General features: G+C 45.1%; 1 protein-coding gene across 1 annotated transcript; it reads left to right on the top strand.

The window, feature by feature from the left end:
* Nucleotides 1-21580, top strand: LOC119389253 (phosphatidylinositol 4,5-bisphosphate 3-kinase catalytic subunit alpha isoform). Its single transcript, XM_037656458.2, has 14 exons — nucleotides 1-45; nucleotides 2623-2895; nucleotides 4359-4550; nucleotides 4700-4861; nucleotides 5683-5786; nucleotides 10931-11099; nucleotides 11733-11839; nucleotides 14528-14649; nucleotides 14741-14819; nucleotides 16119-16289; nucleotides 17545-17662; nucleotides 18675-18826; nucleotides 19833-19977; nucleotides 21263-21580. Exons 1-14 carry the CDS (start codon nucleotides 1-3, stop codon nucleotides 21377-21379), a joined length of 1956 nt encoding a protein of 651 aa, XP_037512386.1. The 3' UTR covers nucleotides 21380-21580.
* The last annotated feature ends 5006 nt before the right edge of the window (nucleotides 21581-26586 follow it).

Raw genomic sequence — 26586 nt, 5'->3', positions numbered from 1 at the left:
ATGTTCTTGCCCTCAAAGTACGAATTCGTCTCGTACATTGGCGCCGTGAGCGAAGTTAGGCCTAGCCACGACTTCGAGCAGTAAGCTCGGTCACAATGTGCGTGGCCGTGGTACCCGATGTTTCAAAGTACGTCATGCTCGATCGCAAGACGAAGAGTCGTCCCGCGATGGTCTTCGTCACGAGGTGCGAAGTGCTGATAAACAGAACAGTTTGTCCGAGACGCGCGTCTGCGATGCTCGCAACGAGCGCAGCAAACTATCGTAATCGGATGCTTGAACTTCCGCTTGCAGCTGCCAAACTAAAGCGTCATTATATTCTAAATGATCGTCGACCTGTGAACACAGAACGAGTGCGAACGCATCACTAAGTAGCACGATTTTAGACAGCCATGACCTCGTGACGTGCAAGCAGCATACGGCGCTATCCCGGAGCGAGGATCGGATCAATTATGGCGAGGCGTGCTGGAGCAACATGGCAGACGCAGCCAATCGAAGGCCTCGAAATGAACTTCAAACATTTGATTTTTGTACGCTTTTTTCTGAATGGAGGACCTAGCTGAAGCGGGGAATTGGAAAACTGATAAATGCTCTTTTCGACGAGCCCAAGATGGCGGCGCCCGGTTGCGCTGTTGCGGAACTATAAATTTTTTAAACGCAGTTTTTTTTTTGCGATTTCCGCTGTAACTTTCGCCACCTCGGCAAGCATAACAAATTTTTACCACACTTCTATGTAGCTTTCAGTGATGACATTTTGGAATCAGATAAGCGACTACAGAAACTGAAAAGACAAATTTTTACCGCATTTCTATGTAGCTTTCAGTGACGATATTTTGGAATCAGATAAATGACTACAGAAACTGAGAAGTGATTTTCGAAAATCGATTTTTTTTTTTCGCAATACCGTAGCAGCATCCCCCCTTGGGAATGAATCTGTTCTCTGACCGTGTTTGTGACTTCTAATTATTCCTGTCTCGCAAAAACATACTTAGGGATTCTCTCAGCTTTTTTCTGTAATTTCGCTTCGAAGTATTCGAAAAGTACTTGAGAAATATTCGAAAATTATTCGATTCGATTCTCACTCAATCTTTATTATTCGAATTTGCTTCACACCCATAATTTTGCTATTCGCACAGCTATAGTTACTTACATACATACAAAAATATAAGCACTAGTGCCTATCATGCCACCGCGTGAAGTAATTTCTCGACGCAGTGAAACAAAAGTTGGCTCACTGTGCGTTTGCTTTTGGAAAATATGCATCCGCGCATACTTATTTGTGTGTTTGTATATCTCTCTGACGATTTCTGCATTGAAAAAGAACACGAAGAAGCCACGGCGCGGCACTCCGGAGCGCTAGGTCAAGGTCCACTCCACGCCGTCTTGCAAAGAGAACTCCGCTCTTTCTGCAGCCGGCACCAAGTGCTCCAGCTCGAACGAAGTTGACACCTTGCAGATAAGAGCTGTGACCTTTAGTATGCACCGGATACGCTTACATCGACGTGCGGCAGCGATAAAGCAGCCCGAGGAGAGAGCGAAAGTTACCGTCGGGCACCTCCTGATGTTCCGGGGCAATTTGACGCACTATCGTAGTCCGTACTGAAGTCTGACGAATCGAAGTCGTCTCCCGTGTCTGTGCTGCTACCGTCATCCATAGATCGGCGCTCAGGTTCATCGGAATCCGTCGAAGTTCGCCGTTTTCGTGGAGCACCCGCGAGCGACATCGACGCCATAAACCGAAAGCACGAGCGCTCACGTCCCCGACTGCGAAGGAGTTTTAAAAATCTCCCCTCGGCGGAAAAAAGAAACTGAAAAGTGAAACTGATAAAATACTGCCTCTTTTACTCTTTAAATTGTATTAGCTGTCCAGAAGCACTCGGAGAGCGCCAAAATGTGAACTTGAAGTCATCGATAACATACTATCTATGGGAATAGGCGTGGTCACGAAAGTGTAAAGGGGTCATGACACTGTCACCCAACAAGTGCAGTTTTCAGCAAAAAAATAGAAGTGGGGGTCTATCTCTCATATACAGATATGAAAAATGGACAGCAAAAGAATATTTCAGTGCAAAATAAGTGCTAGAAATCACGGGCTATAAACGCCAACCACCACCGGCAACGGCCATTTTGCCGTCGCATATGCGATGTCATGTGCTGCATGGAGCGAAGCCATCATCTTCTACCAAAGTTTCAGCCGCTGCAATTCTCTCAGTTTCAATTACATGCTGAGCAATTCTGAAATAGCTCGATTACACACGCACCTGACCGCGGAACAAAATCGGTCAGCAGAATGCTGATGCTCGCATAGCAAGCAGCTTGTTAAGTCGCGACTCGCGAGTGTGCCAGTCTTTCTCGACTCTCAGGCCGCTCGCACGTTTATAAAAGTATTCAATTATGAATTAAGTGCTCAACCAAATGTGCTAGAATCTCTGAAGTTTGTTTCTGAACTCATAAGCATTAACCCACGTAACACAGATTACAATCGAAAATTGGGTGTCAGTAACCCTCTTAAGAAGAATGAAAAGCACTGATCTCGGCACCTCCAATCCCAAATCTATGCTGTATCACGAGTTACAGCTGAAAGGGTAATTCGGTCACATGCATTCTTTCCTGCTTTGCCCACAGGAGCGCTGTGCCATCGCTTGGGGCAACGTGAGCCTGTTCGACTACAAGAGCGTGCTGCTGAGTGGCCGGGTCAACCTGCACCTGTGGCCCGTGCCCAAGGGCATGGACGAGCTGCTCAATCCTCTGGGCAGCACGGGCTCCAACCCCAACCGTGAGGCTCCCTGCCTCGTCATTGAGCTGGACCGCTTTTCAGGCCAGGTGGTCTTCCCCACCATGGAACAGATCGAGGAGTACGCCTCCTTCGTCTCACCCCTAGAGTCCATAGGAGAGGAGGTGCGTTCGCGTTTTCGTTTTTTTTTCTCGGATGAGGTGCTCTTTCGTGGTGGTTGGCAGCGTTAGATATTCACGGGCAGCACAAATAAAATGCTTACAGGAATGAACCTCTGCGTCGTACAACTGAGGGGTCATGAACCACTTTTCCAAGTACATAATCATCAAATGAATTGGAGCTTATTGCCTCAACAAATCTATTGCCGCAAGAATTTTTTGAATTCCTCAAGAATGAGTGAGGGGTGGTAAAGCTTCGTCACAACTCCCCCCAATCCCCGTTTGGTCGAGTCCAAAACCCAACGTGCTTCTCCCAATGGCCTGCCTTTGGACTGTGGCTTTCCGGGAGTAAACATGAGAAGTAAACAGTTCTTGGAAGTCAACATGAGGGGTCTTCAGCCGCCGTTATCATCAAAACCTGTGTGGCCATAACCCTGCTGTTTAAACATTGACAGGACAGGCCCAACTGGGTAACAGCATGGGGCAAACTTTGCCCCCCTCCCCTATTCAGTGCGCACGCCTATGGTTACAGGGATTTGTCGCTCACTTTCAGCGCTTTCTCTCTTCTCTCGTCCCGACAAGTGCACTGGACACTACACAGCGAGGGATGGCACGACAGAAAGAAGCTACATCAACTCATGTCATGACCTTGAGCGCACGTGATGAAATACAATCGCTCTCTTCCGTTATGAATCCTGTGCTTCCTAATGTGGTTACTGTGTAGTGTTAGCAGACTATGGAGAGTGGCGCCGGCTCGTGGCGGTACCCCGTGGGAAGAGGCGCATCTGATTGAAACGCTGCTCTTGATTTATGTTGGCTATTGGCCAATAGCATGCTGTCTGTTGTTTGATGTCAAACAGCAGCTGCCGGCAGCTCCTAATAGTAATAATTATTGAGGTTTAACATCCCAAAACCATGATATGATTATGAGGGATGCCGTAGTAGAGGGCTCCGAGAATTTCAACCACCTGGGGTTCTTTAATGTGCACCTAAATCTAGTACACAGGCCTGCAGCTCCGAACAGTTCATAAGTGTCCACTTTTTGTAGGATGTTTTTTTTTTACCAAGCTTCACTTCACTTCACTTACCAAGCTCAAGGGCTGGTTCATAGCTCTACTTTTTGAACTGTCAGAAAATGTTGCAGATCTGCATTAAAAGCTCTTTTGAACATGTGAGCCAAATATTGCTGCACTGCATGTAGCAGGGAATCTGCCATTTTGCATCTAAAACATCCAAAGGTCACTCTATTCTTTGCGATGTCGTCCCTATGACACAGCAAGGTGGCCCGGCTATGCAGCAAGCTGGAGTGCCTGTTATCGATTTTCTTTCAAAAACTTGCAATACGATGAAGTTTTAGTTGCAATGTGATTTTCTTATGTTGAGGTTTGACCGCATCCGCACATCCCTTCTCTTAAGAGTTTGGAACTGGCGGTTGCAACAGCTGTGATTGTCTTATGTTTTGGACGCAGAGTCCAGAGAACTGGACTGAAAACGACAAGGATCAAATCCATGAGATCATCAAACGAGACCCGCTCTCAGAGATCCTGGAGCAGGAGAAGATGCTTCTGTGGCGGATGCGCTACTACTGTTACACTGTGCCCAATTCACTGCCTAAGCTGCTGGACGCCAGCAAGTGGAACTGCCGTGATCATGTGGCTCAGGTATGTCGTTGCTTCTAATTGTTGCGGCAGAATCAATGATGAATAGCAAAGCGATTTAAGTGCTCTGCCTGTGCGATAGCAGCACTTGTAAGTCGTTTTTACGTTTTAGTTTTCCAAGCTTTTGTCTTGTCCTTTCTCTTCTGTTCCAGTTGTATCGGCTCCTGAAAAAGTGGAAACGGGTGTCTCCCGAAACTGCACTCGAACTGCTGGACTGCAAATACGCGGACATGTTTGTCCGCAAGTATGCTGTCGAGTGGCTGGACGGCCTTTCGGACGAGCTGCTGTCCCAGTACCTTCTTCAACTTGTGCAGGTCTGAGTGCTTGTAGCTCAGAGCATGCCTTTTATTTTCGTGAGATTCTGCGCGTTGCTTTTGTAAGTCGCGTGACTGTCAGTACAAACTTGGAAGGGCCCCTAAACAACCTCTGAAAATTACAAAGAACGAGCACATTATTATTTCCTAGCTTTTACAGTCTTTTCGTCACAATTCAGGACGTCAGCAGTCTGTTCACGTGAAGTCATGAGGAAATAAGCTCTCGATTGGTCCATATGCAAGGGACAAATTGCTGACATTGTCCACATCTTCTATGAAGAAATAAGAGGCAAGGCGGAGAGCACCTGTAGGAAGGGTAGTGAAGGCAAGAAAGAAATCACTCTCTCGTGTTTGAACTTGGAGTGATTTAGGGGTCCTGTAAGACAAAAATTGCGTTCTTTGAAGCTTGACTTCCACTTCTGTAAGTCAAGCTATGTCGTTTCACCCTTCAGACCACTGTTGTGAGTGGATCTTCTGTACTCAATTCACTTACAAACAGGACTCCCACTGAGACAGTCGGTGTGGAAAGAAAATAATGGACACCTCTGTTTTTATGCTTCTGTCTATTCAGTGAACAGCTGTTAATCAAATGTTTGCGATTAGGTTAACACAATAAAGTTTTTGTCATGTTCATTTTGAGAAAGTGCAGGTTGTGATCTCTGTCGAGATAATTTTGTGGCATCTGTCTTTCTTACCTCCTCTACTGTCACCTTTATCATTTTGTACTGTGATAACTTCATGCACAAACAGGTTATGAAAGACTCATCCAACCCCACTGGTAGTAGCATTGTTGTAATGTTGCTTCATTTTGATCACTGCAGGTTCTGAAGTACGAGCCATACCTCGAAAATGACCTCGGCAAGTTTCTCATCAGGCGTTCCCTGCTTAACTACAACATTGGCCACTTCTTGTTCTGGCATTTGAAGTGAGTCACCTTTTTGGATAACTTTGTAATGATGAATTCTACATTCTGGTACACACAGGATTTTGCACACTCAAATCTCGTGTTTTATGTCCAGGCCCTTTCATTGTGCAGCGGGAATAGGTACGCTGGTATCGTACTGTCACCCTCCCAAACTTCACCTAGACTTTGGTTACCGATAAGTAAGTGACTAGGCTCTCAAAATGTATGACATCAGAGTTACTTGATGCGGGAGTTTCAGCGTGACAGCGCCACCAATCATTTGTTGTTTCATCTTTGCTGGTTCGCCACTCTTTCTCTCATCGTCACAGTATCCATTTGGTATTGGAGAAGTTTGATTTACCAATGCAGCTTATGCTACCTATTAGTGTTTCTCTTTTATGTTCCTTTAAAACTTTGTGAATTCACAAAGAGACATTAGTGCTCTTCTTAATGAGAACTAACAGACAATAATGCCAAGGAAAGTGTAGGGGATGTTTTTTAGTAATAAATGTAAGGTAATTGTGAAGAAAAGAAAAGTGGACGAAAAGATAGCTTGCCGCGGGCAGGGACCGAACCTGCGACCTTCGAATAACGCGTCCGATGCTCTACCAACTGAGCTACCGCGGCGGCCATCCCCCCGTCCACTCTATAGGGTAAATGTGTGCATTTAAACGTGGGAGCGTCAGTCAGCGCCGCAAGCTATCTTTTCGTCCACTTTTCTTTCTTCACAATTACCTTACATTTATTACTAAAAACATCCCCTACACTTTCCTTGGCATTATTGTCTGTTAGTTCTCATTAATGTTGTGTATAACAAAGAAAGCGAGCCCTTGAAATTAACACTTCTTTCCTTCATTCATAGCGAGGGTCTCGTTCTGGCAGACTTGATGCTTTCAGGTAGTATGCGAGGGATTATTGGTCAGCTGCCAGCTCGTAATAAGTTCACGTGCTACGTGACGCCAACAGGCAGAAAAAGAGTGTGCCACACTCGCCGTCATGGCTACTGGCGGCGCTGACTGACGCTCCCACGTTTAAATGCACACATTTACCCTATAGAGTGGACGGGGGGATGGCCGCCGCGGTAGCTCAGTGGTAGAGCATCGATCGCGTTATTCGAAGGTCGCAGGTTCGGGTCCCTGCCCGCGGCAAGCTATCTTTTCGTCCACTTTTCTTTCTTCACAATTACCTTACATTTATTACTAAAACATCCCCTACACTTTCCTTGGCATTATTGTCTGTTAGTTCTCATTAATGTTGTGTATAACAAGAAAGCGAGCCCTTGAAATTAACACTTCTTTCCTTCATTCATAGCGAGGGTCTCGTTCTGGCAGACTTGATGCTTTCAGGTAGTATGCGAGGGATTATTGGTCAGCTGCCAGCTCGTAATAAGTTCACGTGCTACGTGACGCCAACAGGCAGAAAAAGAGTGTGCCACACTCGCCGTCATGGCTACTGGCGGCGCTGACTGACGCTCCCACGTTTAAATGCACACATTTACCCTATAGAGTGGACGGGGGGATGGCCGCCGCGGTAGCTCAGTTGGTAGAGCATCGGACGCGTTATTCGAAGGTCGCAGGTTCGGTCCCTGCCCGCGGCAAGCTATCTTTTCGTCCACTTTTCTTTCTTCACAATTACCTTACATTTATTACTAAAAACATCCCCTACACTTTCCTTGGCATTATTGTCTGTTAGTTCTCATTAATGTTGTGTATAACAAAGAAAGCGAGCCCTTGAAATTAACACTTCTTTCCTTCATTCATAGCGAGGGTCTCGTTCTGGCAGACTTGATGCTTTCAGGTAGTATGCGAGGGATTATTGGTCAGCTGCCAGCTCGTAATAAGTTCACGTGCTACGTGACGCCAACAGGCAGAAAAAGAGTGTGCCACACTCGCCGTCATGGCTACTGGCGGCGCTGACTGACGCTCCCACGTTTAAATGCACACATTTACCCTATAGAGTGGACGGGGGGATGGCCGCCGCGGTAGCTCAGTTGGTAGAGCATCGGACGCGTTATTCGAAGGTCGCAGGTTCGGTCCCTGCCCGCGGCAAGCTATCTTTTCGTCCACTTTTCTTTCTTCACAATTACCTTACATTTATTACTAAAAACATCCCCTACACTTTCCTTGGCATTATTGTCTGTTAGTTCTCATTAATGTTGTGTATAACAAAGAAAGCGAGCCCTTGAAATTAACACTTCTTTCCTTCATTCATAGCGAGGGTCTCGTTCTGGCAGACTTGATGCTTTCAGGTAGTATGCGAGGGATTATTGGTCAGCCTGCCAGCTCGTAATAAGTTCACGTGCTACGTGACGCCAACAGGCAGAAAAAGAGTGTGCCACACTCGCCGTCATGGCTACTGGCGGCGCTGACTGACGCTCCCACGTTTAAATGCACACATTTACCCTATAGAGTGGACGGGGGGATGGCCGCCGCGGTAGCTCAGTTGGTAGAGCATCGGACGCGTTATTCGAAGGTCGCAGGTTCGGTCCCTGCCCGCGGCAAGCTATCTTTTCGTCCACTTTTCTTTCTTCACAATTACCTTACATTTATTACTAAAAACATCCCCTACACTTTCCTTGGCATTATTGTCTGTTAGTTCTCATTAATGTTGTGTATAACAAAGAAAGCGAGCCCTTGAAATTAACACTTCTTTCCTTCATTCATAGCGAGGGTCTCGTTCTGGCAGACTTGATGCTTTCAGGTAGTATGCGAGGGATTATTGGTCAGCTGCCAGCTCGTAATAAGTTCACGTGCTACGTGACGCCAACAGGCAGAAAAAGAGTGTGCCACACTCGCCGTCATGGCTACTGGCGGCGCTGACTGACGCTCCCCACGTTTAAATGCACACATTTACCCTATAGAGTGGACGGGGGGATGGCCGCCGCGGTAGCTCAGTTGGTAGAGCATCGGACGCGTTATTCGAAGGTCGCAGGTTCGGTCCCTGCCCGCGGCAAGCTATCTTTTCGTCCACTTTTCTTTCTTCACAATTACCTTACATTTATTACTAAAAACATCCCCTACACTTTCCTTGGCATTATTGTCTGTTAGTTCTCATTAATGTTGTGTATAACAAAGAAAGCGAGCCCTTGAAATTAACACTTCTTTCCTTCATTCATAGCGAGGGTCTCGTTCTGGCAGACTTGATGCTTTCAGGTAGTATGCGAGGGATTATTGGTCAGCTGCCAGCTCGTAATAAGTTCACGTGCTACGTGACGCCAACAGGCAGAAAAAGAGTGTGCCACACTCGCCGTCATGGCTACTGGCGGCGCTGACTGACGCTCCCCACGTTTAAATGCACACATTTACCCTATAGAGTGGACGGGGGGATGGCCGCCGCGGTAGCTCAGTTGGTAGAGCATCGGACGCGTTATTCGAAGGTCGCAGGTTCGGTCCCTGCCCGCGGCAAGCTATCTTTTCGTCCACTTTTCTTTCTTCACAATTACCTTACATTTATTACTAAAAACATCCCCTACACTTTCCTTGGCATTATTGTCTGTTAGTTCTCATTAATGTTGTGTATAACAAAGAAAGCGAGCCCTTGAAATTAACACTTCTTTCCTTCATTCATAGCGAGGGTCTCGTTCTGGCAGACTTGATGCTTTCAGGTAGTATGCGAGGGATTATTGGTCAGCTGCCAGCTCGTAATAAGTTCACGTGCTACGTGACGCCAACAGGCAGAAAAAGAGTGTGCCACACTCGCCGTCATGGCTACTGGCGGCGCTGACTGACGCTCCCACGTTTAAATGCACACATTTACCCTATAGAGTGGACGGGGGGATGGCCGCCGCGGTAGCTCAGTTGGTAGAGCATCGGACGCGTTATTCGAAGGTCGCAGGTTCGGTCCCTGCCCGCGGCAAGCTATCTTTTCGTCCACTTTTCTTTCTTCACAATTACCTTACATTTATTACTAAAACATCCCCTACACTTTCCTTGGCATTATTGTCTGTTAGTTCTCATTAATGTTGTGTATAACAAAGAAGCGAGCCCTTGAAATTAACACTTCTTTCCTTCATTCATAGCGAGGGTCTCGTTCTGGCAGACTTGATGCTTTCAGGTAGTATGCGAGGGATTATTGGTCAGCTGCCAGCTCGTAATAAGTTCACGTGCTACGTGACGCCAACAGGCAGAAAAGAGTGTGCCACACTCGCCGTCATGGCTACTGGCGGCGCTGACTGACGCTCCCACGTTTAAATGCACACATTTACCCTATAGAGTGGACGGGGGGATGGCCGCCGCGGTAGCTCAGTTGGTAGAGCATCGGACGCGTTATTCGAAGGTCGCAGGTTCGGTCCCTGCCCGCGGCAAGCTATCTTTTCGTCCACTTTTCTTTCTTCACAATTACCTTACATTTATTACTAAAAACATCCCCTACACTTTCCTTGGCATTATTGTCTGTTAGTTCTCATTAATGTTGTGTATAACAAAGAAAGCGAGCCCTTGAAATTAACACTTCTTTCCTTCATTCATAGCGAGGGTCTCGTTCTGGCAGACTTGATGCTTTCAGGTAGTATGCGAGGGATTATTGGTCAGCTGCCAGCTCGTAATAAGTTCACGTGCTACGTGACGCCAACAGGCAGAAAAAAGTGTGCCACACTCGCCGTCATGGCTACTGGCGGCGCTGACTGACGCTCCCACGTTTAAATGCACACATTTACCCTATAGAGTGGACGGGGGGATGGCCGCCGCGGTAGCTCAGTTGGTAGAGCATCGGACGCGTTATTCGAAGGTCGCAGGTTCGGTCCCTGCCCGCGGCAAGCTATCTTTTCGTCCACTTTTCTTTCTTCACAATTACCTTACATTTATTACTAAAAACATCCCCTACACTTTCCTTGGCATTATTGTCTGTTAGTTCTCATTAATGTTGTGTATAACAAAGAAAGCGAGCCCTTGAAATTAACACTTCTTTCCTTCATTAGTGCTCTTCTGCGAGCTAGAGGGCGTGAGTTCCCGTCCATTTAAACCATCTTCGATTGGACAAACATGTAAAAAACACCTGTGTACTCTGATTTGGGCGCATGGTAATGGAACTCCAGGTGATCAGAATTAATCATAATCCCCATGCCCTCCTATGTAGCCTCTCATAGCCATAGCCTTGCTTTGGGTCGTTAGACTACACCAGTCAATCCAGCAATCTCGCAAATTGATCGGTCGTTTGTTTTGGTACAGGTCTGAAATGCACGACCCTTCAGTAGCGATCCGGTTCGGCCTGTTGCTTGAAGGTTTCTGTCGAGGTATTGGCACCCACCTGAAGTCAGTGGTGCGCCAGGTCGGTGCACTGGAGAAGCTCACGCAGCTCACTGACTCACTCAAGGAGAGAAAGGACGACACGCCGAAGGTTAGCCTTTTAATTTTTTTTCTTCGAGCCATTGCCAGTAAAATGTGAAGCGGCACAAGCTTTTCACGGGACAAGAAGAGGGTCATGGGGCAAGTGCAGCTTGCAGCTGAATTTCATTGAAAGTAACATAGGCACATGTATAAGAACAAGGCTAGTGTGCTGTCCACACTTTGCACAAAAGCCGTACGTCGCGTCATCTTGAGAACATGCCTTAAAAACAAATTCCAGCAGTCTGATCATTCTGTAGGCATGCATGTACCACGGCTGCCTACAAAATGCTGCCACAGTCTGGCACTGCATACGTCTGAACTGCATTCTTTGAAGCAGCCAGTACAATAGAAAGAAAAGAAAGGAACGCTCAATGCTACCATAACTTTTTTGGCAGCATATCAGCCGCTTGATGGTCCTCCCTGTGTAGCTCCCAGCATGCATGGAAATGATAGGAGAGAGAAAGCACTCGTTTTGTGCAGTGACTGCTTGTACTTAACAGATCTGAACATTCTTGCGGCTAGAGATTCGGGAGGCAATGCAGTCCGATATTAAAAACATTCCGTGACAACTTAGCAAGATGTTGCTCGTTCCTTTCAAAGTATATGTGTTGCACCCTTTTTATTTCTTGGCTTAAATCTGCAGGAACGGCTCAAGTTTCTCATAGAGCAGTTCTCAAAGCCGGACTTCCTGGAAGCATTGCAGAATTTTCCATCACCTCTGAACAACAGCTGCATCTTGGGTGATTTGATGTGAGTATGGTATCCGCATTCGCATGGAACATTCCTGGCATCTTTCTTTCACTGTGTCGAGAGCCGCGTACATATTGTCTTACCTTTTTGAATACCAGGTCGTGGGATCGAATCACGGCCGTGGCCGCCACATTTTCGATGGAGGCGAAATTGCTTGAGGCCCCTGCACTTAGATTTAGGTGCACGTTAAAGAACCTCAGGTGGTCGAAATTTCCGGAGCCCTTTACTATGGCGTCTCTCATAATCATATCGTGGTTTTGGGACGTTAAAGCCCAACAATTATAAATGATCGTTTTGAATCCCGTGTTTTGTCAGAGCTTGGCACAATAGCTGCACGCTGTGTCAGTGATCGTGACAAATGAAGCGTCTTCGGCTTCTGCGTCTCATTACCCATCATGGTTATGGAACAGTGGCAAAGTTCTCTTTTGACTTTGCACAAATTCGCAGTTTTTATTGGCAGTAGTTGCAAATGTACTCAATTTGGAATGTAAAAAATGCTTGTGGACTTAAATATAGGTTCAAATTGAGTAGAAGTTAAGGATGGCATAAACAACCGTTGGAATCAAAAATGCACATTCTAGCATTTAGAGACTAGAATACACTGGTGTCTGAATTAGAGGTTAGCCAGTGTTCTGGTCGACGGTATATAGATGGAAAGGAGTTTGTGTGGACATGTAAAGCGTGCGGTGAACAACTGGTGGGGCACAAGAGTTACGGAATCGGTGCCAACAGTGAACATGCATAGGCTGCAGTAGCATACATAGGTCAGTCAGTACTTATGTATGGGTGTGCATTAATGGGCCCCTCACCAGGTGACATAATGAATTTTAGTTAGACATTGGAAGTTGTTGCGAGCCCAATAAAGAGCATTATGCCACAATAATTTTTCTAATCGGTCCGTTAGAAGCTGAGAAGAAAAATAATTTGTAGCGGCGTGAAACCATGATGCGAGGAGGCGAGCTGCAAACCCTTGCCGCTCGCCCTGTGTAGCCTTCGCAAGCCAAATCCCTTCCCTGCCCTCTTCGGCACGCGAGCAGGAGGATCACATAACGCATATGCATGAACACGTCATACGCACACAATGTCACGAGCGCATGACGTGCCCGAACCAGCCCGAGCCCCCGAGACGCGAGTGGTGTTGTGGCGACGTTCTTTGCACTTCATCTCTGCAAGTTATGCCGAATGCGCCCTCGCCTCTCACTTGGCTTTCAACCTATTACTGAGCGGGAAAGCTGCGACATTTGTACAGACTCGAGACTAGCGGTGTGCCGCATGAGCATCTAGTTAGACGCGGGAGGATAAATTAGCCTAATGAGCGCTGGAACGCGGTAGAAAATTAGTTTCGTTGTAAAGGGTAGCGTGTGCACGATGCACAAAGCGCGAGAATACGAATGCATGCGAAACGGAGGTAGACTAGTCTCGAATCTCGCTGCGATTCGCAGTAAAAATTAAAAAAGAAAGCGCACACATTCCGATTGTGTGTTTTGTTATTGCTCTAAAGTTTTATTCATCCATTCAAGCAACAAATTACACAAACTACATGTCGTGTCGAATAATTATCGCAGTGTCACGTGCCACTGTTGCACTACCATCTACATAGGGCCATTCCACCATGTATGTCATTGTCATCCCCTCTATCTGGGCGCGTGGCCACGAGAAGAAGGGCAAGCAGCGTTCAGCTTGAAAGTTGACCCATTTACGTGGCACGTAGCGTTGCAAATTTTTGGCAGACGTAATCGTAAACGCCCAGTGCATGCATTGCGCTCGTCAGCTCAAAATTATCAAACCTGGTGAGGGGCCCTTTAAGGAATATCTGATGGCTGAAATTAATGTGGAGCCTCTCACTCTATTGCAACTCACTGGCTCTGTGTCGCTGTGACATGTTAGGCCCCATGGTTTGATTTGATTCTATTCTTTGTCGGCATCCTGACGAGCTGCCGTAGTGGCTCAGTGATTACAGTGCTTGGCTGCAGACCCAAAAGATGTGCGTTCGGTCTTGGCCATGGTGGTCCATTTTAGTGGAAGCGAAATGCTCGAGGCCCATGTACTGTTCGATGTTAGTGCACTTTAAATAACCCCAGGTGGTCAAAATGATCTGTGGCTCTTCACTACGGCATGCCTTAGGGTTACTGTATATGCTACCTTTAGGTAGCAGAGTTGTGCATCTGTCTTCCAAACACCGCTAGCAACTATGCATTGCGGAGAAGCTGATGCTCGGGCCAATTTTTGTATTTCTCGATGGCGCCGCTGCAGCAAACCGGATTGACACTAGTCATTCACAGTAAAGTTCATCAGTAGTCTTCGACACGCCAAACATGTCGATCGGTAACCTGGTAGGCATGTTGCCTGCAGAAACGGAGTGCGTCTTCGCCGCATAGCTGTGGTTGCTAGCCAGACCTATGTGCAACTGTGCTACCTAAAGGTAGCATATTACAGTAACTCTAGCATGCCTCGTAGCGTGAGTCGCTTTGGGACGTTAAACCCCGCAAACCGACCAACCGTCATCGTTGGGGCTCAAAATGGGTATGTAAGCGAAACTGAAACAAATGTTTAAAAGAAATTAATGTTTCAAAAACTGTTTCAGCTTACAAGATTCTACCAGAAGTGGTGTTTCCTCTGTTGCTATAATGTGGTTGTGTCACTGTTTAACGTCTTCAGTGATTCACACATGCTGCGGTGTCTTTGCAGTGTAAACGAGTGCAGAATACTTGACTCTGCCAAGAAACCTCTGTGGTTGCTGTGGAAGAACCCTGACCACCTGGCAGAACAGATTCTAGACCACCATGAGATTATCTTCAAGAATGGCGATGGTGAGTTTTTGACAGAGGCAAAATGTGACGATATTTACCTTTGGCTTCAGCTTCAGTTGACATCTGCATTCTTTTCTGCCACTTTCGACAGACCTGCGGCAGGACATGCTGACGTTGCAAGTCATTCGCATCATGGACAGCATCTGGCAGAAGGAGGGACTTGACCTGAGGTAGGCGGGGCCACCATTAATTTTTTTACTTGGCAAGGAAGGGTGGAGTTTTTCGGTTGTTTATCCAATATTTTTTTATGCTTAGTATCCAGCACTTTCTTTGAAAAGGCTATGATGTCTATGTTTTAATTTTTTTTAAAACTTTAGTATGCAGGATAAGTGCTCAATTTTAGGAGCCAATCAAGTACATTATAGAACCATAGTATATTTGGTTTGCTATACAAGGTTTTCTAATATACTCATAAACAATGTCATATCTGAGATGTAAGTACATCTGTTATACCCACTGTTTTTGCAAACATACATTTGTTTCAAGCTTATATTAGCGAGAAATATTTTAGATTTACTTTGTTATAGCATTACGTTTTTCGATATAGTCATGTTCATTGTACACATGCGTGACTTTTAGTGGCACACTGCTTTAAAATGCTTTGAAGCTTAAGGCTCAAAGGCAGAAATTACCACTTCTTGATGTACATCAGATGATGTATTAGTGCATGTACCAGGTGGGATCAAACCTTACATTTAACCCAAAGACCCACAAATTGTCAGCAAGAACAGCAATGTTTAGGCTGGCTACTTAGGGTTTACTCAACCACCCTGATGCAACAACTCGGGAACTTAACCCTTTGCACTCCGAAACATTTACCCACCTTCTGTCCATTCAGGTCTGAAACTAAACAAATCAAAGCTCAAGTAAAAACTCGCAGGGTCCCTTATGCATTCACTCAAGATGACTCGAAGGCGAAAGCCATCTTTTTCTTCTCAGTCGATGCATTGATCCTGCCCTGTCACCCTCCGAAAGCTTTCTGCACGTAATGTAGTTTTGCACTGCCTCAGTGATTGGCCCACCTTTGACCAAGCTACAGTGTCATGCAATGATGTCATCTCATGACGTTACGTCAGGTGACGTCATAATGATGTCACAACTTTTGGCGATCAGTGATGTCATGATGACGTCACCACATGATGATGATTTTTTGCGTCACTCATCCACGACGCCGACGGTCGATTTTCGCATTTGATGAGGCATCTAAGGCTTTCGCCTTCAAAGAAGTTTACTTACTCATTTGGAGATGGTACATAATGCCATGAGAAAATGCGCGCGTGATTCAACCACAACAGTTCATGATTGAGCATTGCCCGACCACGGACCGCTGCAGCCATGTTACATTGTCGGGAGAGGCCGAATAATAGACCACAAAGGGTTAAATTTGCATGGTAACTTATAGAGATCTGTGAGAATACGTGGCAATTGTCTTCCTTGGCACATTGGTAACACTTTCATTCGACGTGCAGGATGATGCCATACGCGTGTTTGTCAACTGGCAAGCATGTTGGCATGATAGAGGTGGTGCGCAATGCCAAGACTGTCATGAACATCCAGAAGAAAGGGGGTCGCATGGCTGCCTTCCAGGTGGACTCGACGCAACTCCACAAGTGGATCAGGGACAAGAACAAAGGGGATCGGTGAGTGCATGTTGCCAATGCTTCATACCCAGGCTTCCTTTGAAAGGCTAACGTACAGCTAACGTACTGTAGTGGGTTACAACCTAAGAAACAATGTAAGCTCCGTCCACGGAATTGCGGCGGTGCAGCTGATTTCCACTCAAACTGTAAGTGCTTCTGCTGGCCTAATGTAAATACTACGCATATTAAGAGTTGAAGGTTCGTTGTTATTACCTAAAACATTACACTTGGCTGAACTCCGATGCCAGCTTCCCTGACGAAATTTATCGGGACATTCAAGTTTCCGACCTAAACCCAGCGACAGAAACATATGTCTATATGGGAAAGCCAACTATCTGAAGCACTCCAAGAGCACTTGACGTCAGGAAAATGACTAAGCGCTATTGGATGGAGCTTTTATGCAAATTCTCTGTGGGACAGATAGTGATGGTTGTGGGCAAAGCTGACATTTTTCTTAGGTTGTAATCAAGTATAGGGCTATTGAAGAGGATCTCGCTTCTTCAATCGCCCTAGTTCAGCACTTACTGCCGTGTCATTGCTTTTCATAACGTGAACAATGAATATAAGAACAACAGCTAAAGTTGCACCACCACGCTCACTGTTATCATTGTTTCGTTAGCCTATTTATCCTTTTAATCCCCAGGCCCAAGCTGTACTCTTCAGTAGCCTATGTACAGATATTGCCAACGACAGGGTCGCACTTGTTTAGCCCATCTCAGCACGAAAGACAAGTTACGGTCGGCAAGTAACTTTTGCTTCAATTTTCATTGCTAGATCGCTGTAGAAGTCTAAGGAAAAAAATGGCGTTTTGCGCCTTTGCCGTGTGTTTAGCCTCCAAATTGTGATTTAAAAATGGCGGCACGCATGGGAAGTGCCAATGGCAGAGATATCTTCGGAAAAGGAGTCGTTTCTCAGTATAGTTTTGACAGCAGCATTGCTGAGGGCTTTGAACCTGTCCTAAAGAGCAAGTCCAGCGTTTATGAATGCCTCACATTGGTCTTGGAAGAGCGAGTGTCCACTTTGCAAAGATGAGATGGCTTGAAAGGGCTAGAGCACCATCTCTGAAGCCATATTCAGGAGACGTCACGTTCAGTAGCCTTTTGCTGGAATGCATTAATTGAGCAAAAAATGCCCTTCAATGCAACTCAGACTTCCCACCTTTCACGAGGGGTATTGTATGTCTTTCTTTCACAGAAACATGCCAGCAATGTTTCTGATCCTTGTTCTTTTTTTTTTTTTATCTTCTGATTGTCAGGTACAAGCAGGCAATAGAGACCTTCACCCTGTCATGTGCCGGCTACTGTGTGGCCACCTTCATCCTTGGAATTGGGGACAGAAACCCTGACAATATCATGGTCAATGAAGAAGGCCAGGTGACAGATTCCTCATCTCCCCCACGTGTCATTGTCATATTTTTAACCTGTGTATGTTTTACGCTTGTATAGAGTTATTGATTTTAGGCCACTTTACAGCCATCTTACATTACTCATTGTAGTAATTCTTTTTTTTTTAGAAGAACAGAGCGTTGGGTGAGTTGGTATTCCATTATGAATGGCATTTGCGCAAAAAACAACAACACAGGACTCTTTCTTTAATTATGTGGAAATATAATAAGAAAGCCGGAAATGAAAGCGGGTGAAATAAAAACTGAACACTGCTGGGAGGCCAACCCTGACTTTCTGCATTATGTGGAAATCCAAACAAAACATGATTTTAGTGGGAAGATGGAAACATCTAGTGGTGAAAAAATGTTGAACAGGGAACAGCGTTTCAACGAGTGGGCTTGTCTTCATCGTGGAAGCAGCAGCTGCATTTCTTAGCAGTGATCTTAGCAGCATTTCTTAGCTGTGTTCCTTAGCAATGCTGCTAAGGAACGCAGCTGCTATCCTGACAAAAACAAGTGCTCTTGTTAAAACGTTAGATTCAGCGACATTACCTCTTTAACAATTTCTCAACACTTATGTGCGTGGCACTCGTGCTTCAAATCCAGCACATTCAGCACATGTTCATACCACAAAGCAAAGCTTTGCGTGTTATCAGTGACAATTTCAAGAACAAGGAGCCATTCGTGCATTGTTCAAGCCCATCTCTCTACAACTTGCCCAACACGCTACCTTCTACAAAGGTTGCAGGTACGGTCCCTGCCTGTGGCAAGTTGTCTTTTCCTCCACTTTAAATTCTTCAGAATTATATGATAATTGCTACTACAATACTGTTCAGAGTCTACGAATAACGTCCCTTATGCCTTCCTTGGCGTCATTGTCTGTGGGTTTTCATTAAGGTTCTATCCAACAAAGAAAAACGAGCCCTTAAATTACCTTTCTTTCGTTCATTCTACGAAAGCGGTAATGTGACCGCCTCCTGCCTTGCGTTTCGCGCATGTAGATCTTCCACATCGACTTTGGCCACTTCCTCGGCCACTTCAAGAAAAAGTTTGGCATCAATCGTGAGCGCGTGCCCTTTGTGCTGACGGAGGACTTTCTGCACGTCATCGCAAGGGGCCAGGAGAACCCACGGAAGAGCAAGGAATTTCAGAGGTGGGCTGCCGCTGCATATTTCGACAATCTTTAGGGCCAAATGGGACAGCATAGAGCAACAGTAAACCAATGTTTGTAGTGTTGTGCGTGTGTTTAATATGTTTGATTTTACTAATACTAATTGTTTGTTTGGTGTGTTATTACATTCCGTAATGTATATTTAACCGAGGATCTCACTACAGTTCTTTCACTTTGCAACCCTCGTCTGTATATATGTGAGTGATTCTGCAGCTACACTAAATTCTCCGTAACCAAATCTCTTAAACAGAATTGCTGCTTAATTGGAACAGCTACACCTGATATGATTGGTCTTATACTTGTGTTCTGCACCCCTATTCATCTCTCAGTAAATGGAGCTCCTGTTAAATGGACATAATTTCCTGGTCCCTTCAGGGAATCTGCTGTATGTTTTTGAAACCAGTAAACATGAATCTGAATCTGAACACTGAATGTGGCATTACAGCATACTGGATGATGGATTGCACAACATGGACGGGTCATGAGGGATAAACACACACATATCGGAGCGCACTTGCTGCTATCTAATTCCTTGTCAGCAGGATAGCATGTGACAAAGCCAGCTTTGTGTTTGTGCAAAAACTGGTTGTTTATTCTCTTTTAGGCAATTCTCTCCTTCCATTTTGATCATCTTCCTGTATTTATACTGCTAACGAGGGAATAAGTAGATAATTGAAAGCGCACTCCGGTGTGTGCATTTCTCCCTTGTCTCCTGTCTTTGTTGCGCATTCCATCATCCAGTGAACACTTAACCAGCTCTGAGTAATAATTGTTTAGTACTTTAGTTAAATTTTCATTTATTTAGTTCTTCATTCGTCATATTTGTCATGGTGTGCTTATCATTACTGAATAAAAACTTTGAAGAAGACATGCGGCATAGCAGAGCAGCACAGATGGTTCTTTATGGTGTACGATCAATGCCGTGCAGCCTTACACATGGCATGCATGTCAAATCAAGAAGTGCGCGACCTCTCTGTCCCACTTGCAGCTTTCAGGAGCTTTGCGGTAAGGCTTACCTCCTGCTTCATCGTCATGCCAACCTGCTCATCACATTGTTCACCATGATGCTGTCGACGGGAATACCCGAGTTGCAGTCTATCGACGACATCGGCTACCTCCGCAAGACTCTGCAGGCAAGGGTTCACTGATAACATGGGAACCGCAGTACTCTAATACCCGTGTCAAGCAGGCAAGTTAAGTGCACTTACGGGGAGTACGCTTCGGAACACTGAGCGAGACTTTACGGTACACAGTGCTAAACGCTAAAACAGAGCGCACTTCTAGCAAAGAAAAAATGGTGACAGTCTGCGAGCGCATTTTTTGAAGATGTAGATGAAAAAGAAATAAGAAGTCAGAATTATGATTGTTTTAAGTTGAATTATACACAAAAAGAAAGCTAAGTTTATTATTTTTTTCTAACCAATAAACGCAGCTGTCTTTTACATAAGCGTTGGAAGTCAATACCGACCGAGACACATGCAGCCGGGTTCACGGGACACACTTTGACTGGAGTATAACCTTCTGCAAGTGACACTCCGCATGCGTCGTTTAGATTTGGTAAAGTGCGCTTTAACTGAAGTGTACTTCCCATAAGTACACTTAAACCTTCCGCTTGACACGGGTATGAGACTACACGGTTACAACCTAAGAAAACCTGTCAGCTCCGCCCACAGCCATTACTGTCCCTCTCACAAAGAAATTGCTTACTCATTCTCGTGAAGTCAAGCACTTCTGCAGTGTTTCAGATAGTTGACTTTCCCATACAGAAATACACTTGTGCCGTTAGTTTTAGGTCGGAAGCTTGAACATTCTGGTAATTTTCGTCGAGGATTCCGACATCGCTGTCCAGCCAAACAGGCAATATCGAAGAACCAGCGAGTTTTGGGTAATAGCGACGAACCTTTAACTCTTAATATGCCCGAATATTTGGGAGCGTGCAGTTTGAGTAAAATCTTGGCTACTGTTGCCATTTGAAAGAAGGCATCTTCCATTTCTACTATACTGGTCAGTATTGAAGGGGATTCAGCATCAGGTTTCGAGAAAAATATCGACATTGATCTCCAGAATGACTGAAATCCAGATGCCGATTCTGATATACTATAGAGCTTTTTTTCTATGGTTGTTTTAACACACTGTGACCGGATGGGATGCCTCACGTTGCTTAATACCAGTCACGTCTGTGTAGCTCATGAACATACTAAGAAAAAAAATAACATGGGACGAAGACAGTCTCGTGCAGGCTGGGCCACTAGCGGGCCGTGTGTTTGAAACCCTTTGTGCAGCGATTTGCATGTTTGAAACCTTAGAAGTTAATTGGAAACTCTATGTAAAGCTTTTAAATCTGTATGTTAATGATGTAAAGTGCTTACGCTACCAGCTCAGTGAGTTTGTAAACATTCGTTGAAACCATCTTCTCAGGTTGAGAAGCCGGAGGAGCAAGCCTTGGAGTACTTCCAGAACCAGTTCTTCGAGGCATACGGTGGTGCCTGGACTACAAAAGTGGACTGGTTCTTCCACAGCGTCAAGCACTTTTAGCTGCAGTGCAAGGCAGTTTTGTGCGCGACACAATGTGTGCAGCAGTGCCGTGCGGGACGTCAGTGCATGACCACGGAAAGACACTGCGAGACAGAATTCTCGTGCCGTTGCTGTTTTTTGCGTTATTTCCCACCCTTCTCCTCCTCTTCGTTCAGAGTTTGCCTGTCAGCATACTGTAATAAAGCACGTCTCTAGAAGGCTGGTCTTTGCTGCAAGAGTGACAAGATTCCTTACTTTATTTGAAGTGCTGTGCTTTGCTCAGTCCTTGCTACCCTGACAATGTAATGCACTGGCTGCTGTGGTTGTTGCTATGAAAGGACCATGTATCTCTCGTGGTTTAGAGTGTGAAAATGGATGAGTTCCTTGGTGTGCATGGTAAAAAGCAGTGCAGCGGGGACGGGAATGTGACGCAGTGCTCTGTCAACACGGTACTCTTTTAACACAGTGTGCTGTGTGAAAGATAGAGAAGTACACTATAGTTGGATGCAACTTGAGAAGTCCGGAGAAGCCTGCCCGCAGGACCAAAACGCGGCAGCCGATCATCTCTGCGACTGAAGAAATAGTCCTGCTCATGCACATGGCAATGTTTTCTGAAGGTGGGGGCACCCGACGTCCAGCTCATGATTTCGCTCTGTAGTGCGCGTCCATTGGTGCAGATCTTTGAGGAAGAAATGCCACAGACTTCTAAAGTTGTATCTGACTATACAGAGGTCCTGACAGGACAGACCAACGCCCCATGTTGTGTACTTCTCTACCTTGTGTTCCGATTCGTGCTGCGCTGCTTTTTATCTGTAACGGTTACACTTGGCTTAACCATAAACACTTGCGAATGGTATCATAGCAACTTAAGCTACCTGAAGCATGAACATCTTGGGTCACGCTTGAATCCAGCATACTAACAGAGATGCACCACCAACCGATAAAACATTGTTCACGGTTTTGCACCTCACCTGCTGCAGCACCATCACAGCAACCACCACTTTGCAGTTGCACTTGCACTCTACAGAACTTCACTACCTTAATGACAAAAATGTTTTATCGCCTTAGTAGAGGTATCACTTCCTCATTTCTCATTGTGTGCTGCCTTTTGCATAGTTTGCCATGGCTGAAGTCAACCTAACTATTCCAAATCACCCGACTGTCATCTTAAAGGGCCCCTCACAAGTCGACATAGTAAATTTTGGTTATTCTTGGATAGATAGATGGATGCTATGAGCGTCCATTTTATAATGGTGTGATGATGACCTGTGCGCCACCAAGTTCGAAAAAAGCTTTTTTATTATTTTTCTTTTAATATGGCCTAACACCTCGTCTACCTGAATTAAAATTGTCCTACCTGTGGAAAAACAGCTCATAAATTCACAGTCCGACTTTCAGCACCATGAATGCTGAAAGTTGGGCATAATCTTTTTCAAGTTGGTTCATTAGTGAAGGTGTTACAAGAAGTTGAGCTGCCTTGTTGCCCGGTAACCAGGAGGGGGAAAGCCGTGCCTCGGCTAGCATCTGCATGGAAAACACGTTCTCTTCTTTTTCCTACGTGTAATGTCCAGTGACAAGTCCTGCCTGCTCTTTTATTCCACTATGGTGCTTTCTGAACAAGGAAGATGTTCAGGGGAAGATGAAACCTTGAAGCGATGAAACATCCTTAGAACACAGGTTGTCGCTGGAGCCAATGATTCGACAAGCCGACTTGTCTTCTTCAAGGCTGGCAGACTGATAGGCACTTGCAGCCTTGAAGAAGACAAGTCTGCGTGTTGAAACGTTGGCTCCAGCGACAACCTGTGTTCCAGGGATATTTCATCTATGGTGCTTTGCGGTGCATCACCAGTGGTGGCATTACGTGCTCTGCACTGGACCATAGTCTGTGACGTTACAAGGAGTGCATGTGCCGGTCACTTTCTCTTGAAGCGCGGTTCCTTCAAAAGCAAGGGTGCGCAGCCTCATTGGAAACATAGACCGTATTCTTGCTTCGGAGCATTTTCGTACTTTGCGGACACGATCACGAATGGGCGTTCCACGTGCCATGCTTTTTTAACATAATAGCGTTATAAGTTCATTTCGCAGAAATTCCAGCGTCGGCGTCATTGGTCGTGAGCAAGCAATCGAGAAATATGCAAATTAAATAATAAAAATCTTTGATTCGAGTGAGAATCTAACCTCTGCCTTCTGCATGGCAAGCAGGTGTTCTACCAAAGAGCCACGCCATTGCTTGAAACTGCTTTGGAAAAAAAAAAACTACCGTATTTACTCGTACCTAAGCCGATGTTTTTTTCGAAAAAACGATGTGCGAAAGTGGGGGGCGTCGGCTTAGATTCAAGTACAATGATTAAGCTTTTTTATTTTTCTGGCCTTGCAAATTTCGGGGGTTGGCTTAGAGTCGGGGCCGGCCTAGATTCGAGTAAATACGGTATATGAATGTCATGTAATGGGAGGAATCTCAACGCATGCAATATTGCATGGCAGAACCATAGAGTCGCACCAGGCGTCAAAACATGTGAATTACGCAATGAGCGGGTGTTCGACAACAAAGCATCAACAAAGTGAGCAGCTGCGTAGGTTCGCGTGTTGCCTTAGAGACATGTAATGGGCGCTTTGCTGATTAGCGAAAGGAAGAATTATGGTGTAGCGGGCACTTCACAGCTGTACTTGCGGTAGATATTGTAGGATAGTACGAAATGGCCAATGTTACGCACACAGAAGGTTGTTTCCTTGCGGCATTAAGAACTGAAGCCAGGCTAGCAATTGCGAAGGCGATGTGCACGGGGCCTGATTATGCTATCGCGTTCTGCTCTTGAAGGCAAAGCTAGTGTCCTACAAGTTTTTGTTGACAATGCCCAAACGAGGTGACATATACTTTAATAGAGGCGACAAGTTGGCGAGTTCGCAGGGATTCAATAGCTGTAAGCTGTACAACAGACAAGACACAAAGCAATAGAATGAATAAACGAACTTGGTAAATTTGTTTCTTTTCATTGTGTGCTGTCTGTTGGATAGTTCAAAGCAGTGTTTGCTGTGGCTGAATTCAACACAAGTATTACTCCTTATCTCGCTGGTTTGGTTTCATGTTAAGCGCAAATGGCAAGCTCATTAAAATGTAGGATGTGGAGGCTATGACTGTATATGTACCATTGTTAGTCGGTCCCTAAATGTGGGATGCAGATTTTGCCAAGCACACTGTCCACTACGAAGGCAAATTTTAACCCTGGTTTAGTTTTCCATTCTGTAAAACAGTTGTCATATGAATTAGTGAATAGCAAATTTAAAATTTGGGCTGCATGCCGAGGCTTGGGAAGTGCATACTTTCTTCCGCGTTTTTTTGCTGATGCCGTCAAGCCATTCAGTGTGCGAACACAAGAGAAATTGATCTTCTTGACAGCACAAAGGAATGGTAGACTTCTAGCCAGCATTCGCATACATTTGCCTTTTTTTAAACCCTGGTGTGTTGACATTTCTTCGTTGATGATGTGTAACCATGCAATTCAATTGGGTTGTTATATAAAGCGATTCAGTGCAGGCTTGAAAAAGTTTTTAGAACTGTGTTGTGTAGAGGGACTTATTTTTGGCACCACGTCATTAGTGCAAGCAGATGTTAGGACTGATGTCAGCAATATGATAAATTAAAAATTACCGTTACCTTCTAAATACGTTACATCAAAGAACACGTTGCAGAATTGAAGCAGTTGACAAGCCGTGGCTTGTCATTGGATAGAATATCATAGCCTATGTCTAGACTCGAGAAGATATTGCAGCTCCGACACTTCACACTTGTGCAGCGGCCGCAGTTTTGATGGAGGCGAAAATGTTTCAGGCCTGTGTGCTTAGATTTAGGTGCATGTTGAAGAACCCATAACACTCATAATCATAATCATATCGTGATTTTGGGACGCTAAACCCCAATAATTATTGTTATTACTTCACACTTGTCTGCCGACTGATTAGGTGATCTGTCCCATTGAGTAAATCCAGCTAGTTCCAACCACCCAGAATTTTTTTCTTGTGCACATAAAACGAAGCACCAGAAGTGTCTTTGAATTCTACTCTGCATCCAAATGCATTTGCTGTGGTCGGGAACCATACCCGTGACCTTGTGCTCGGTAGCAGCAACGCTGTAAACATGGCGGCTGCGTCTTCGTTATTACAGCATTGCAAGATTTGCAGATACAGCTCAACTTGAGTATGCACCAAGGGGATAGAAAAACCGTTAGAGCTGTATACATAATTTACTGCTCTGACTATATGAAATAGAAGGTAACCCTTACTGCGAGAGGAGACCCAACAGGTAAGAAAAGAGGCAGAAATAAAAAAACAAGTAGTGATGTGGCCTCTAAGCTCCTTTAGGTGAGATACATGGGTGAGTTTGTAAGGATCCACAATGGTACTTCCTTGTGTTCTTTGCACTTTCTAAGTACCATCCTGAAGCTTCTGCTATGGCTCGCTACGACATTGTAGATTTTGACAACATCTGAGGTGGCCGTGTTCCATAACAATAACTCTCTGCGATACTTTAGCTTTTTTTAGATTTACCCATAATTAATATCAGGCGGCCGTGGCTGTTGACAGCTCACAGTAATCCCGCACTGCGCTAAGTGTGCCGAGATAGCGGGCCCGAAACTTCCTTAGTAGATGGCAACACACCCAGCGCTAAATCTGGGAGATTCTGCGAAAGTTAAAGTATCCCCAAGAGCTCTAAAGCTTTAGTCTGAGAATACTGCCGCTACTTGAAGCTACGTCTTTTTGTCATTTTGTCAAAAGCAAGAGAAGTGATAACCTTCTCAGGCGAGACCTATGAAGAACTGTCTGTAAATGTGTCAAATTTACATATTATTTTAAGACACCCAAGATTCCATCAACAAAATTAATGTCATAACATGTTGATTTACTTTACATTAATTAATATTAATTGCAATTCATATTGACTATTAAGTCAATATGAATTGCATATGTTGTGTTTTGGTATATGTACATTCAAATCTCAGGCTAGAAATACCATGCAATTTCATTTCCCATTATATTCATTTCGAACAAAGAAAAATTATACTTTTGACGAGGCTCTTGGAAAGTGGCTCGTAGAACAAACTGTCAAACATAGTAGTGCCTTCAGCACTTCAAAGGGTTAAAGGAAGTTTCGATAACTTACTGAGCCCTGACGGCCCTGTTGCACACTCATTTGAAGCAAAGCAAAGCTTACAAAGTAAACACGCCGGGAC

Source organism: Rhipicephalus sanguineus, chromosome 4, assembly GCF_013339695.2.
Source record: "Rhipicephalus sanguineus isolate Rsan-2018 chromosome 4, BIME_Rsan_1.4, whole genome shotgun sequence".
Classification (NCBI taxonomy): Eukaryota; Metazoa; Arthropoda; class Arachnida; order Ixodida; family Ixodidae; genus Rhipicephalus; species Rhipicephalus sanguineus.
Note: the sequence above shows the minus strand (reverse complement) of the source record. Positions and strands in the feature narration are given on the sequence as shown.

Excerpts from the sequence above, each read along its gene's own strand:
- LOC119389253 (XM_037656458.2), top strand. The coding sequence starts at position 1 with ATGTTCTTGCCCTCAAAGTACGAATTCGTCTCGTACATTGGCGCC. Across the intron at positions 14,820-16,118 it reads AAGGAGGGACTTGACCTGAG|GATGATGCCATACGCGTGTT; the intron begins GTAGGCGGGGCC and ends TTCGACGTGCAG. Across the intron at positions 17,663-18,674 it reads TGGTCAATGAAGAAGGCCAG|ATCTTCCACATCGACTTTGG; the intron begins GTGACAGATTCC and ends TCGCGCATGTAG.